The sequence below is a fragment of the Nicotiana tabacum genome, chromosome 9 (assembly GCF_000715075.1).
Source record: "Nicotiana tabacum cultivar K326 chromosome 9, ASM71507v2, whole genome shotgun sequence".
NCBI lineage: Eukaryota > Viridiplantae > Streptophyta > Magnoliopsida > Solanales > Solanaceae > Nicotiana > Nicotiana tabacum.
Genome location: NC_134088.1, coordinates 28,284,623 through 28,299,398, shown reverse-complemented (window position 1 = coordinate 28,299,398; position 14,776 = coordinate 28,284,623). Strand labels below are relative to the sequence as shown.

Genomic DNA, 14,776 nt, shown 5'->3' with positions numbered 1-14,776 from the left:
AATATACCGTAGAATGCGTTTAACAGCAACCCAATGTGAGTCAAAAGGATTATGCATGAACTCAGGGGCGGCCTAAGGGTAAGGCAAATGAAGCCATTGCCTTAGGCCTCCAATATATTAAGGGCCCCAATTTTAAGTACTGTGTGTCACATATATTTTATGTAATTATTATTAATAAAATATTTTAAAGTTTTAATTAAAGTTATACAATTGAGTGGTAAAAAAGGATAAATTTCTCTCTCATTTAATTAAATGATGAACGTTATCAAATCTAATTTTTTCACCTCTATGTAACACTCATTTTTTTAATGTTTATAATGATTTTTACTTTCTAATTTTAACTCAGTTTCTCTGAATTGGCTATTTCTTTTCACCATAATTTATTGATCCATCCATATTATGGGAGTCAGCGTATAGTAAATATACATAAAATAAAAATAAATATTATTTTTACTATACGTTGACTCTCATAAAATAAAAAAATCTAATAAATATATATTACGTATATTTATTTTAGTAATAAAATTTATTTTACTCTCAGCAATGATTTTACGCATATTTATTTTATATCAACGTATAGTAAATATTATGTATATAATAAAAAATCTAGATAACATTTGAGGTTATCTAGATAAAAATCATTGCAAATAAAAATTAACGGTGTTTAACATTTCTTAGTAAAATATATATTTTACGTATTGTAAATAGATAAATAGTAAATAAATTCTATGTATATTTACCATTTGCTATCTAGATAAATCTGTTATTTTTATTTCTTTCGGTAAACAAGAAAATAAAGGGAACACATATTTTGTTAAATCTTAGATTTTTGTTAAAAAATAAAATGTGTTTAGTGTTATGACTAAAAGTGCATCACTTTGTTAAAGTAAATGGACTATTAGTGTTCCATGTGGAAGAATATGCATGACTTTGAGTTTAAAGACAAAGATAATATATGTTTTTAAGTTTTTTTCAGTGTTATGAATAAAAGTGCATCACTTTATTAAAGTGAATGTACTATTAGTGCTCCATGTGAAATATGATGTATTGTTTTGGTCTTTTAATTGTGCAATAACATTAATTGTTTCATCTCTTTTTAATTGTCGTTCTTCATTAAGAAGAAGACCATACATAGCATCAAAGGTAATATCTTCTTGCCGCGATTCAAGCGACCTAATAAATGGACGGTAAATATGACCCAACCCAGCAAGAACAAATTCAACTAAGTCGTCATTAGGAACTGGATGCTGCAGTGCAGCTAGTTTATCAACAATTCCCTTCTCCTTTTGAACATATGACTCAATACTTGCATCTTTGTCTTCTCTGTTACTCATTTTCTTCTGCAGAAAGTTATTGCACATTATTTACCCCAAATTTGTCTACCCTTGTGGGTTGCACCTCCAAGATTCATTAACTCTGGTTAGTACTTGATGCCTTTTTCCCGGTCTTGCCTTATTGCTATAGGCAATCAGGTGTGTATTAGTTAATTTCCAATTCTTTTCAATATACTTTCTTGCAAGAATTTTTACGTACATGTTCGTAATTTTACCTGATTTACACATGCATTTTTGCCTTTGTTACCAACTAATTAGTCTAAAATTAGATCGTGTTAAGCTATCACTAACTACTAGAAATTAAAATTGGATTGTGCAGCCAAGATGTTTGATTTTATGCCTGAGCCATCTTATTTGGAGTATTCTGATGTCTTTGCCTTTTGGTGCTGCAACAAGGAGATATTTGGGAGCGACTTAGCAAAAACTCTTCCTGAAGAAAGTTGATTATCTTACCTTGATGATTCGAGGGCCATCGTTCAAGACTTGGGTCACCATGTTGGCTATTATCGTCTTCCACACTAAAGATGCAAGGTATGATTATTAATACCTGTTAATGATATTCTTCTTGCTTTATATTGGTCAACAATGAAATCATGGGTATTGTTCACTAATGTTGAATATTTTTACTTTTGGTGTTTGGTAGGTTGTTTTACTTTTTCTCCGAATTGAGTAGTAAGACGGCAAGAATCATCCTCTATATGAACATTTTGAGCAGAGTTTGTTTCTGCTGTTTGACCTCAGTTCCGGTGAATTTTCTCTCCATTCTTCCTTTTATTGACACCTATTTGTTGGTTGAGAATTTGGTTGGTGTTTATCAGTTTCCTTATTCTTTTTATTAATTTTGTGCTGGATTTTCTATACGAATATCATCATCTTCCCATGCATATTTGGTAATAGATATATAAGTGCATGTGAGTGTGTATGATTTTGATGAATACATGTTCGTTTTTTTTTGGAGAACTAAAACTAATTTTTTCCCTCTTTTAATTTTGAAAATTATCAAAGATTAGAAATAAGATTTTAGTGTGCTTGTTCTGTTCTTTGTCACTTTGTTGATCATTCAAGTTGTGTGTGTTTCAAGCTGAACAGCAAGTTGCAGTATCTTGCTTTCTTGGTTCCACAAGATAATTTTTTTTGTTTGTATTTTTTCTAATTTTAGTGGGTCTATCTGAAATATTGATGCCCTGAAAATCAGGGCGAGGAAGGTGAAGAGTAGTTATACTATGTGGATGCCATTAGAGAATTCTTGAAGTTCTTTGTTTGTAGAGAAAGAGAATGTGAAACAATTTTTTTAATTTTTAGGAACATTCCCTTTTTCCCTTTTTGATGAGTATTTTATTTGCATATTTATTTATTTGGTATCTTTAAGGAGCAGAGTAAAGCTAAAACAATTCCACATTTGAAGTCAAACTTTTTGGCATTTTAAACTGGTCCTCTAAATTATTTTTTCCCTTTAAATAGTTAATCTATCTTCTTCATAAATAAACAGTTAGTCTCTCTCACAAACGTCCAGCTAATATTAGTTGAGAATGAGGGGGATTTTTTAATAAGAACCATTTTGACCAACTGCTTTTGTAATGGGTAACGAGGTATTCTTTAAGTTTGAGGAAAAAATCAAAGATAGGTTAGAAATAAAGATCAATCAATAATAGTTTATTCATGATAGAAGGTTCTTTGACTAAGGAATAAAGTATATAGGATATTTCCATCAAAGATTGAATTATAGATGACAGATGATTTCTTTGACTGGGGCGACAATGACTCTCCCTATCTTTTCTTTTGACACCATCCATTCTACCGATAAATAGTGCAGCCATAGAAATGAAGAAGAGCTATTCGTTTCTGATACTTGTGGTGATATTTTTATGCTTTAGTCTCAACACCAATCTCTCATTCGGAGGGGACAGCATTTCTTGGAATGAATCTCTTTCTATAGGCCAAACAATTAGCTCTTCAGGTGGAAACTTTGAGTTTGGTTTCTTCCAACCAGAAAACTCTCTCAATTACTACATAGGCATATGGTATAAAAGAGTTCCCGTGCAAACAGTAGTTTGGGTAGCGAATAGGGAGACACCAGTTAGTGATGCTGCCCAGTTGACAATTATTCAAGGCAATTTGGTCCTTCTTGATAAAAATCATAACTCAATTTGGTCAGCACTTTCTGGGAACGTCATTCGAAATATTTCAGTAACAGCAGCTCTTCATGATGAAGGCAATTTGATTTTGAGTGATATGTCAAATTCGTCAGCACCCTTACTACTTTGGCAAAGTTTTGACTACCCAACGCACACGTTATTGCCTGGTGCTAAGCTTGGATATGACAAACGTACCCAAAAAAAAAGTGTTCTAACTTCATGGAAGAATTCGTACGATCCTGCACCAGGATTGTTTTCTCTGGAACTGGACCCAAAACATGCCCAGTTTGTTCTTAAATGGAACAAGACTACACAGTATTGGGCTAGTGGTTCATGGAATGGTCGTATATTCAGCTCATTGCCTGACTGGCTGGACACAGTATACAATTACAGCTATACAGACAATGAGAACGAGCTATATTTTACATATTCCCCTTTTAATAGGGAAATCGCATTCAGGTGGAACATGGGTCTCTCAGGACAAGTTCAACAACTATCATGGTCGGATGGTTCCATTGCTTGGAGTCCACTCTGGTCACTACCTGGAGAACGGTGTGAGGTTTATGCTAATTGTGGGGCGTTCGGGGTTTGCAGTAATGCTAACGTATTCTGCAATTGTTTGAGCGGTTTCAAGCCAAGATCAATTGGTGAATGGTACTCGAAGGATTATTCAGGTGGCTGTGTAAGAAATGGAAAGTTGCAATGCAGTGACATTGCTGAAGACAATGACAGTTTTTGGATTAATTTAACTATGAGATTACCTATTCCACAATATACTAATGTCACAGTTGAGGATGCCTTACAGTGTAGATCTACTTGTTTCAACAGTTGCTCTTGTACTGCTTATACTTATGATGGATCCAGTACCTGTTCAATTTGGGCAGGGGATCTGTTCAATTTGCAACAGCTCAGCCAAGATGAAACAGGAAGTACTATCTTTGTCAAACGTGGCTCACCGGAAGGTTAGAATAGCATACAAGAATAACTTATCTTAATTCTTTATTTCATAATGGTAAAAAGCACTATGTTGTGGATACAATTCCTTATTAATATTAACACCCATGGCAATGATTCTCTTATTCTTTTTTCTTTGTTGAGGAGTTAGTGAACAAAGTAAAAATATCAAATCCTTCAAGATAGATGTTAAATATATCTAACTTGTTCTTGGCTCTCTACTTTCAGCTCAAACTAAGGCTACGAAATCGATGAAGCTGATAGCTTTACTTTCATCCATAACAACTTTTATGGCTCTACTGATAGGCAGCTTTAGCTATATCTACTTTAGAAGAAGAAGGAGAAGAATGGAAATAAGAGCAGGTATTTACTGAATGAATCTCACTCTGGAAGATTTTTTATTTATCCCTTTTTGGACTTAATTCCAAAGGACTTTCTCAATCCGATCATTGAGGTAATGAGCTATGTTGCTCGGACTCAGGTGCGGCTATCCAATCTGGGCTTGGATCTAATGGTCGTATCCTTCATAATCTAAAATTTTAGATACACGGTTACGTATACAGGTACGGATAAGGGGAGAGATTCGGTTAAAAATAATTCAAAATTTTAAAAATAGATCTATAAAAATATCCTACACTATGAGATATTATGTGGAAAAACTTACTTGTAAGTTGTGGAGTGCATCCAATAATTCAATCTTTCATTTTGAGAATTTTTCAAGTTGTAGGCACAAGGCACTGCCATGTCTCTAAATTCAATCTTTCCTTTTTTTTCTTCAAATTTGTCCATAGATTTTGGTCAAAGTACCCGATCTCGATTGATCACACCCAGTACGAATCCCACACCTTTACTAGTACCAGTGTCATGTCGAGACGGGTGCGGTGGCTAAAATGAAGAGCCCGCACAACATAGGTAATTGTATGACCCAAACCTTAGATTTAGGCTTATGCAATCGAATTTTATAATAAAGTGGGGTTAATCTTAGCCAATATTAATATCCAAAAGATAAACCAAATGCTTCTTGTAGTAGGATCTCACGTGTGCTGTTTGAATGGCAATAAATAACAACAATAATGCTATAATCAACGATCAAAGAATATGAAAAATAGCAACAAATGACAATAAATAGCAATAAATGGCATTTATATAAATAAAATGGATGTGAGTCACCCGAAAAGGGTGGGATTCCTTGATATTCCTTCCGACAAAGATAGATGATGATAAGTTTTTTGAATATTCGGATCTTCCTTGGATCGTGGGAGAAAAGATAGATAAAGATGCGAGAGAAAGGTGGACTTTGTATGTATATGGTAAAGTAAGAATCTTCAGAGAATGTTAATGTGTTGTTCTTTACCAAATCAGTATCCAATCTCATCTATAACTATATATTCTTCTATTTATAGGGGTACATGGACAAAAAAACCCTAGTTAGTAAAATTGGGAGGAATATTCACTAGAATATTCCCTTAGAAACCATATTCCTAAAACTAGCCTTTACTGCTAGACCTCATCGACGACATATCGTTTCTTTCATGACGTCAACCTTTTGATACCAAATCATCACGTCCTGTTGGCTACACGTGGTAGCCTCCGAAGGCTACTTAATGTTGACAAGGCCCACATATATTTATGGTAATTTTTAACCCATACAATTAGTCCCTCTGGTTGTTGAGGTCGTCTTCGTGGGCGAGATCAATGAGCGGATAAGGGCAGTCGTGGTCGTTGTAAAAACAGTTAGTCCCTCTGCTTGTTGAGGTCGTCCTCGTGGGCGAGTTCAATGAGCAGAGAACAACAGTTGTAGTCGTTTTAAAAACAGGCGACGTAGCGCTACGTGGACCGCATGTCTCAAATCTTAAATTTCCTGGGTGATTTAATGGAACTATCTTGTCAAAGAGACACGTGATGTGATGACATCATTCATCATGATGACGCTGGTTCTCGACGCGTCGCGTCGGTTCACGCGCGGCCCTTGATTGGCTTTGTCGTTTCGATACTAGTGACAATTATGATGGACCGTTTCGGGTTCGGTGCCTTTATCTCTATAAATAGGGATTGTGCCTCCATTATTTGAGTTTCACTTTCTTTAGAGCCATCTTTGCTTTGCGGAAATTTTTCTAGCTTATCATACCCGAATTTTCTTCGCATTTTGATATTTAACTTTCCTTCACTCTCATCTTCCATACTTCATCATTCTACAAATTCCATAGCTATGTCGAATCTTTCTTCTAAAGTTAATGAGGAAGATCAACTTACTCCACTGGCTGTCGTGTTTCTCGTTCGTGGGGGAGATGTGGACCAGCTCGCAGATAGCTCATGGTGCGACTCTGCTTGCGACCGAGATGGGGAAGAAGAGGACGATGGAGGTCGAGGGGTCGGCGGCCACTGGATTTTTGTGTTTTTGTTCATCTCTTGTACTTTTGGTTGGCGCCTTTGAACGCCTTTGTATAAACATTCTCTATGAATATAAAGGTTCTTTTTGGTTTCATATATGCCTTTTGTCTTTGTGCGTTCTTATATTTGTGCTTGTGTTCATTGTTATCTTCCGCTCGAGTTTAGGCCTAAGGCTGATAAGTGTTGTTCGAACGGGTCGAATCATATCGTTGAGTTATGTCGAGGCCGAGGGCCAACAAATGCGATTCGAGTTGACCGATCATACAAAGTCGTAGCCGAGGTCTAATAAGAGTCGCTTGAGCTGTTAGAACGTACCTTTGATTAGGTTGTGGCCGTGGGCTAATAGGAGTTGTTCGAGCTGGGCGAACTTTCCTTTTGTTAGTTCATGGCCGAGGGCCGATAGGTGTTATTCGAGCGTGGTCGAACGTACCTTTCGTTAAGTTAGGGCTGAAGCCCGATAGGTGTTGTTCGAGCTTGGTCGAACGTACCTTTCATTGATTTAGAGCCGAGGGCCGATAGGTGTTGTTCGAGCTTGGTCGAACGTACCTTTCATTGATTTAGGGCCGAGGGCCGATAGGTGTTGTTCGAGCTTGGTCGAACGTACCTTTCTTGTTAAGTCGTGGCCGGGCACCGATAGGTGTTGTTCGAGCTAGTCAAATGTACCGTTCTTGTCAAGTCGTGGCTGGGAGCCGATAGGTGTTGCTCGAGCTGGTCGAACGTACTGTTCTTGTCAAGTCGTGGCCGGGGGCCGATATGTGTTGTTCGAGCTGGTTGAACGTACCGTTTAGGAGAGCAATTTCAATAATTACCTTTTAGGAGAGCAATTTCAATAAACGTGCATCTTTATTATTTCATCGTTGTTGCACTGATTACATCATTTTTCCCTTAGGCAATTTTTTGGAGAAAAATTACAAGTTTTGGGTGTTAGCTGGCATTCTAGTCCTAGTCCCAGTATATCTAGTCCCTTCATTGTTCAACTTGGAGATTCTTGAGGAGTCGGGCAATGAAATATGTGTCTGTTCTCGTGTAATTCAATTCGAAGTATCCCGCTCGTCGCCTCGTTAAAAACCTCCTTGAGAAAACCTAACTACGACAATACTCAAGCGAGGGAAAAAAGAGTACGACTTATGGGACATTTGTTATTTTTCAGAAGTTGAAGTACTTAAGATGACTCATACTCCAATTGTTTGGTAGGAGTTTCCCTTCCATAGTTTACAATTGGAACAAATCCTTGTCTGCTCTCCCTATGATTTTGTATGGTCCGTCCCAGTTAGTTCCTAACTTGCCTTCTCGTGAGTCTCTATTTGCTTAGGTCTTGGCTTTGAGCACGTAGTACCCGACCTTGAGTAATCAAATTTTTGCCTTTTTGTTGTAGTAGCGTTCTGCTTGCTGTTTTTGTGCGACCATCCTTATGTATGCCATATCTCGTTGCTCCTCGACCTCGTCGAGATCTTGTCTCATGTTCTCGTCGTTGTCGTTGCCGCTTTCATGGGAGTACCTTAGGCTGGATTCTCCGACTTCAACTGGTATTAGTTCCTCCGTTCCATAGACTAGAGAATAAGGTGTCTCTCATGTGCTCGTCTTCGGGGTCGTTCTGTGCGCCCATAATACTTCTGGGAGGTATTTTCGGCCACAGTCCCTTGGCGTCCTCAAGTTTTTTCTTCATGATGTTTAAGATAGATTTGTTGGAGGATTCTACCCTGCTCGTTGCTGGTGGGGTGGTGTAGGGAGTTGAAAGTATCCTTTTAATGTGCCACTTATCGAAGAACTCAGTGTTTTTTCTCCCTATTGAATGGAGGAAGTCCCTCAATCCTTCTCCTGGGATTGTTTGATGGTGAAGATATCATTTACCCTTATTTCAGCTTTCTTAGCCCAGACACGAGCTGTTACGAACTTATCGACCATCTCTTCAAATATTTCTATGGAGTAAGAGGGCAACTATGAGTACCACGTCAATGCCCCCGGTGAGAGTCTCTCCAAATTTTTTCAGCAAGATGGAAGACACCTGCTCTTTGGTGATGTCGTTGCCTTTCACGGTGGTGACTTAGTTGGTTACATGATCTTCAGGATCGGTTGTCCCATCGTAGATTCTGAGATATGTGGGTATCTTGATGGTTTTTGGTATGGCGTGCAGAGCCGTTTCTTCCCTGTATGGTTGTTCCACAAACCTGTCGGTGTCTCTTTTTGGTATTAATTTAGGAGCGCCTGATATCTTGTCTACCCGTTCCTGGTGTTCTTTCATTTGGTCCCTGAATGCCCTGTTCTCGTTTTCTATTTCTTTCATTCTTTTCATCACGGTGGCGAGGACGTTGTCACCTGCACTGTTAGTAATAGTGTGAGTTTTACCTTAAGTCAGACGGCTCGGTTGGTCGTCCTGTTCGTTCCTACGTGGTACTGTATGGACTCTCGTGGTTTCTGTGGTCGTGCATGGGGTTTTCTTACTGAGCACGCTGGCCAGAGTATCTGTTAGCCATACTTCGAGGAGCTTTTTTACGGCGGGTGGCGCCTCCTCTCCTGTGGACGTGGTGGCCCCCTTCCTGTTTGGTTTTGTTGTGTTGCAGAAAGGTGCAAGTGACCTCTCTCGCCTGGGAGAGGCTGTGGGCGTTACCTCCTCGTCATGGGTGTCATAGCCTTCGTTGATGACACTCATGAGGTTGAGGGGAACATTATTTGTTACCTTCGTTCCCTTTCCTTGGTTACCTGCCATGGAGGTTTTTTTTGTTCCTAGAGAAAAAAGATAAACTTTGTGGTTCGTTAGATTAGCAAGTCAGGCAAGTTATGGATGTAATGGAAACTAAAAAGTTGGCTGAGAAAATCTCCACAGACGACGCCAAACTATATGACCCAAAACTTAGATTTAGGCTTATGCAATCGAATTTTATAATAAAGTGGGGTTAATCTTAGCCAATGTTAATATCCAAAAGATAAACCAAATGCTTCTTGTAGTAGGATCTCACGTGTGCTGTTTGAATGGCAATAAATAACAACAATAATGCTACAATCAACGATCAAAGAATATGAAAAATAGCAACAAATGACAATAAATAGCAATAAATGGCATTTATATAAATAAAATGGATGCGAGTCACCCGAAAAGGGTGGGATTCCTTGATATTCCTTCTGACAAAGGTAGATGATGATAAATTCTTTGAATATTCGGATCCTCCTTGGACCGTGGGAAAAAAAGATAGATAAAGATGTGAGAGAAAGGTGGACTTTGTAGTTTATATGTATATGGTAAAGTAAGAATCTTTAGAGAATGTTAATGTGTTGTTCAGTATCCAATCTCCTCTATAACTATATATTCTTCTATTTATAGGGGGTACATGGACCAAAAAATCCTAAATAGTGCAATTGGGAGGAATATTCATTGGAATATTCTCTTAGAAACCATATTCCTAAAACTAGCCTTTACCCCTATAATAAAGGGAGTGCTCGTCCTCGTCTTCGCTCCTCGTCTTCACCCTATGTTGAGCTACCTCGACCTCGTTGACGGCATTTCGTTTCTTTCATGACGTCGACCGTCTGAGACCAAATCATCACGTCCTGTTGGCGACAGGTGGCAGCCTCCGAAGGCTTACTTAATGTTGACAAGGCCCACATATATTTATGGTAATTTTTAACCCATACAATAACGAGGTTGTTATGTTTTTCTTCTTTTTCTCCCCCTTTCTATTTCAGATATAAGAAAAGGTAATCAAGGGACACAAATATCTCACTGGCACAAAGTTGAAGGAAAAGCAAAAGTATTGATGAATGAAAACAATGATGAAGTGATTGATGTTCCATATATTCATTTGGAGACCATTTTGGCAGCTACTGACAACTTTTCAAATGCAAATAAGCTCGGACAAGGAGGATTTGGTCCTGTTTACAAGGTGGAAATTTCATTCTTAAGAATCTGTGAACTGGTACGGCCACATTGACCTTAGAGTAATGAGATGAAAAACTTTTGGCAGGGTATCTTTCCAGGAGAAAAGGAAATTGCAGTGAAAAGGTTATCTACTCATTCAGGACAAGGCATAGATGAATTTAAGAATGAAGTAACTTTAATTGCAAAACTTCAACATCGAAATTTGGTGAGGCTATTGGGCTATTGCATTAATACAACTGAACAGATATTACTCTACGAATATATGCCGAACAAAAGTTTAGATACATTCATATTCGGTAAGTTTGCCAAAACAAGTTTTTTATTCTCAAATTTTTTAATGTTTTTATAATTGATTTTTTTTTTTTTTTTTGACAAGGATAATTGATCTAATTTTATTGACATCACTAAACTTTTTCATGGTAATGATACAAGATGGAACACTTTGTCAATTATTGGATTGGGAGAAGCGTTATGACATCATATTGGGCATTGCACGGGGTATTGCTTATCTACACCATGATTCACGACTGCGGATCATTCATAGAGATTTAAAAGCTAGTAATGTGTTACTAGATGAGGAGATGATTCCGAAAATTTCAGATTTTGGCTTGGCAAGGATAGTTGAAGGAAAAGGAACGGAGGCAAATACAAAGAAAATAGTGGGGACCTAGTAAGTAGAACATCCCTTCATCTCATTAATTCCTAGCAGGAAGTGAAAAAATCTTATACTGAATGCTTTTTTCATCAGTGGCTATATGTCTCCTGAGTATGCACTGGACGGATTGTTTTCCATCAAGTCAGATGTATTTAGTTTCGGAGTAGTCCTACTTGAGATAGTTAGTGGAAGGAGGAATACGGGATTTTATGAATCAGAAGAAGCCTTGAACTTGTTGGGCTATGTAAGTGAAAAAGTTTCCCATGAAGTAATATTGTATCTTTTACTTAGCTTTGATTCTCTGATAGAAAGTCTAGCTATCACAGGCATGGAAATTGTGGACAGAAGAAGCTGAAATACAATTGATAGACAAGTCCTTACTTGAATCTTGCAACACAAGTGAAGCAACAAAGTGCATAAATATTGGGCTCCTGTGTGTACAAGAAGATCCAAATATACGTCCTAACATGTCAGATGTTATTTTAATGCTGGGAGGCGAAGGTAGTAGTCTTCCACAACCTAATCGACCAGCTTTTGTAATAAGGACGCACATTTCTAGGAAACCGTCTTCTTCCTCCAGTAAGCAATACATTGTCTCCAACAATCAAGTGACAATTACAGTCGAAGAAGGACGCTAGCAGGGGTACTCGATGATTGAACTGTTTTATCCTAGTTAACCTCTAATTTGCTACTAAAAGAGTCGATGGATCATTGTGCATTGGTACAATTGGTCATTAATCAGGTGACAATTACAGTCGAAGAAGGACGCTAGCAGGGAGGGGTACTTTCAAGTGTTTGTACTCAACATATATATTTTTTTGTACTTGAGAAATACTGGAGCAATATGTTAAGCCCTTAATCTAAAATGCTAGAGGAAGGCCAGAAAGGAATTTGTTGTTTAGAACACTTCAGTTAACAAGTACAAATTTGTTGTGATATGTTAACAGTCAGAGACAATATAACACTTAACAAACAGTGGCACGACCGATTAGTGCAATTTTAGTGAAGGGACATTGGGCCTTTCGATATATATAAGGTTCTCACTCATACCTGCTATTTACAACTTCTCTGCTTTAATTTATATATATATATATATAACCCACCTGCTTAGCCTCAAATTGACATCTTGCTATACCCTTTCGCAGCCACGATTACTACGCCATCACTTAATCTTCTCGAGTCTAAACACACAACAAGACATGAAAATCTACTTCGTTCCACAATTAAACAACATGAAAAATCTTTCAATACACTCATAACTCGAGACTATACATCACATCAAGACATAAATCTAGTACCCAATAGTCCTTTTTACATCTCAAGCAAACTATTCTCGTCACATTCAACACATTTGAACACATCCCACAGTCACATAATACACATCATATAGCCATCCAACCACTCATCGAGTCACCAATTCCACTCATAGAGACGCTACCAGACATATAAGTCCAAAACCACGTGTTCACACAGCCAAAATCCCCATAATCAAGCTACGGTCAAAACCCTGCCTCAAGTCCTCCAGATTGGCCTATCATCAGTCCACTGAAATCACATCTCGCACCTCATCCATGGGATCACAAGCTGTCGACACAACCGATATCGAGCGCTCACATGCGCATACAAATGCGTGGAAGGAATTCAAAGAGTTACGCTTCATGCTGAATCAATACCGCACGATAAGGAAAGAAAGATGAGAAATTTATCCTAAATGCCCTGCAGCCTCTCGAAGATAGGTATGGACGTCATCATACTGATCCGCAAGACTCTACTAGACACTTTCTCATGACTTGTAGAACCTATGAACCTAGAGCTCTGATACCAACTTGTCACGATACAAAATCCAACTAGTCGTGATGGAACTCAACCCAACCCGTCCGGTAAGCCAATTAACATCTAACCAATCTAATGAGATTTATACAAAAAAGAAATTATAATACAACTGCTTTTATACAAGAATTTTCCATGGACTGGTAGAACAAACCATGAGCTTCTAAGATTTAGAATTTACAAAGTTGGTATGAAATAAAGCACATCATCTATTTGAAACATACATGAACTGATTAAAATTCTAAAGCTACCAAGATCAAGAGGCAGCTATGATCGGAATGCAGGTACATCTTCAAATCCAACTCCTGTCGTGCACATCAACATCAGCATCCAACATCTGTACGCAAGGTGCAAAAGTGTAGTATGAGTACAACCGACCCCATGTACTCAATAAGTAACAAACCTAATCTTAGGTTGAAAATAGTGACAAGCTGGAACAAAGGTCGGAGTCCAACACCAATAGCCAACAATAGTTCATAACAACATAATAAAAATAATAAAAGAAGTAATTCAGAGATATAATGCTCAGCTCGTTCACAGTTCCGGAAAATAGGTATGCTTTTCAAGTATGTCAGTAAAAACCCAAATCTTTTATCGAAATCACCAAAATATGAGTACGTTTGTAAAACTGTGATTTTTCCCAAAACTTTCAACATGTAAATGTTTCATTTTCAAATGGCATGAGGAAAGTGCATCTATTTGCCTACATGCCAATGTTTATGTGAAGTCATGAATGACGCAATGTCGTACATCATGAGGAAAATGCATCTTTATGCCCGTATGTCAAGTGTGCATGTCGAATGCAATGCAACTCAGTAATAAAATCATATGCATACTCTTAGAGTATCAATTCACTCAGTCCTCCCAGTCACTCAGTCCTCACAGTCACTCAGTCCTCATAGTCACTTACTCCTCCCAATCACTTGGCACTCGCTCTCGGCACTCGTACTCGACACTCGCACTCAGTAGGTACCTGCGCTCACTGGGGGTGTACAGACTCCGGATAAGCTCCTTTAGCCCAAGCGCTATAACAAGCCAATTATGGCATAAATTAATAAAACACGCTGCAATGTGCAACCCGATCCAATTATAAATCAATAATACATGCTGCGTCGTGCAACCCGTTCCCATCAATATCCTCACCATCAGGATCTCGACCTCACTCAGTCTTCAATCTCTTCAGTCTCTCAGGCTCACAATGTCATGAAAATCAGCCCAGAATGATGATGTCATGTATCAATAAATGGTAACAGAGACTAAGATATGATATGCAAATGAATGTGTATGACTGAGTATGTAATTGCAATGTAAGCAAATAACTAACAACAGAAATGACCTCACTGGGTCCCAACAGGATAAACATATAGCCTAGACATGATTTCTAACATGAATCAAATAGGATTAGGTAACTACATAGTACCACATAAATAACATAGAGATTTCATAGATACAAATAAGATTAGGTAACTACACAGTACCACAAAAATAACCGAGTCACAATTCACACGGTGCATGCCACACGCCCGTTATCTAGCATGTGCGTCACCTCAACACCGAACACATAACACGTATAGTCAGGGTTCATACCCTCAGCTCCAAGTTT

The 14,776-nt window shown here is 38.0% G+C and overlaps 1 protein-coding gene across 7 annotated transcripts; it reads left to right on the top strand.

The window, feature by feature from the left end:
- Positions 1 to 1,123: 1,123 nt before the first annotated feature.
- Positions 1,124 to 12,290, top strand: LOC107811789 (G-type lectin S-receptor-like serine/threonine-protein kinase At4g03230). Of its 7 annotated transcripts, none has more exons than XM_075221569.1 (10): positions 1,124 to 1,419; positions 1,731 to 1,865; positions 1,978 to 2,080; positions 3,209 to 4,431; positions 4,652 to 4,786; positions 10,496 to 10,692; positions 10,774 to 10,984; positions 11,121 to 11,358; positions 11,437 to 11,587; positions 11,670 to 12,290. In XM_075221569.1, the coding sequence occupies exons 4-10, from the start codon at positions 3,567 to 3,569 to the stop codon at positions 11,979 to 11,981; spliced, it is 2,109 nt and encodes a 702-aa protein (XP_075077670.1). In that variant the 5' UTR covers positions 1,124 to 1,419; positions 1,731 to 1,865; positions 1,978 to 2,080; positions 3,209 to 3,566; the 3' UTR covers positions 11,982 to 12,290. The 7 variants fall into 7 exon arrangements, with proteins under 7 accessions (XP_075077670.1, XP_016492265.1, XP_075077668.1 ...); XM_075221567.1 differs by having other exon boundaries at positions 1,160 to 1,419; positions 1,654 to 1,865; XM_075221568.1 differs by having other exon boundaries at positions 1,206 to 1,472; positions 1,734 to 1,865.
- The last annotated feature ends 2,486 nt before the right edge of the window (positions 12,291 to 14,776 follow it).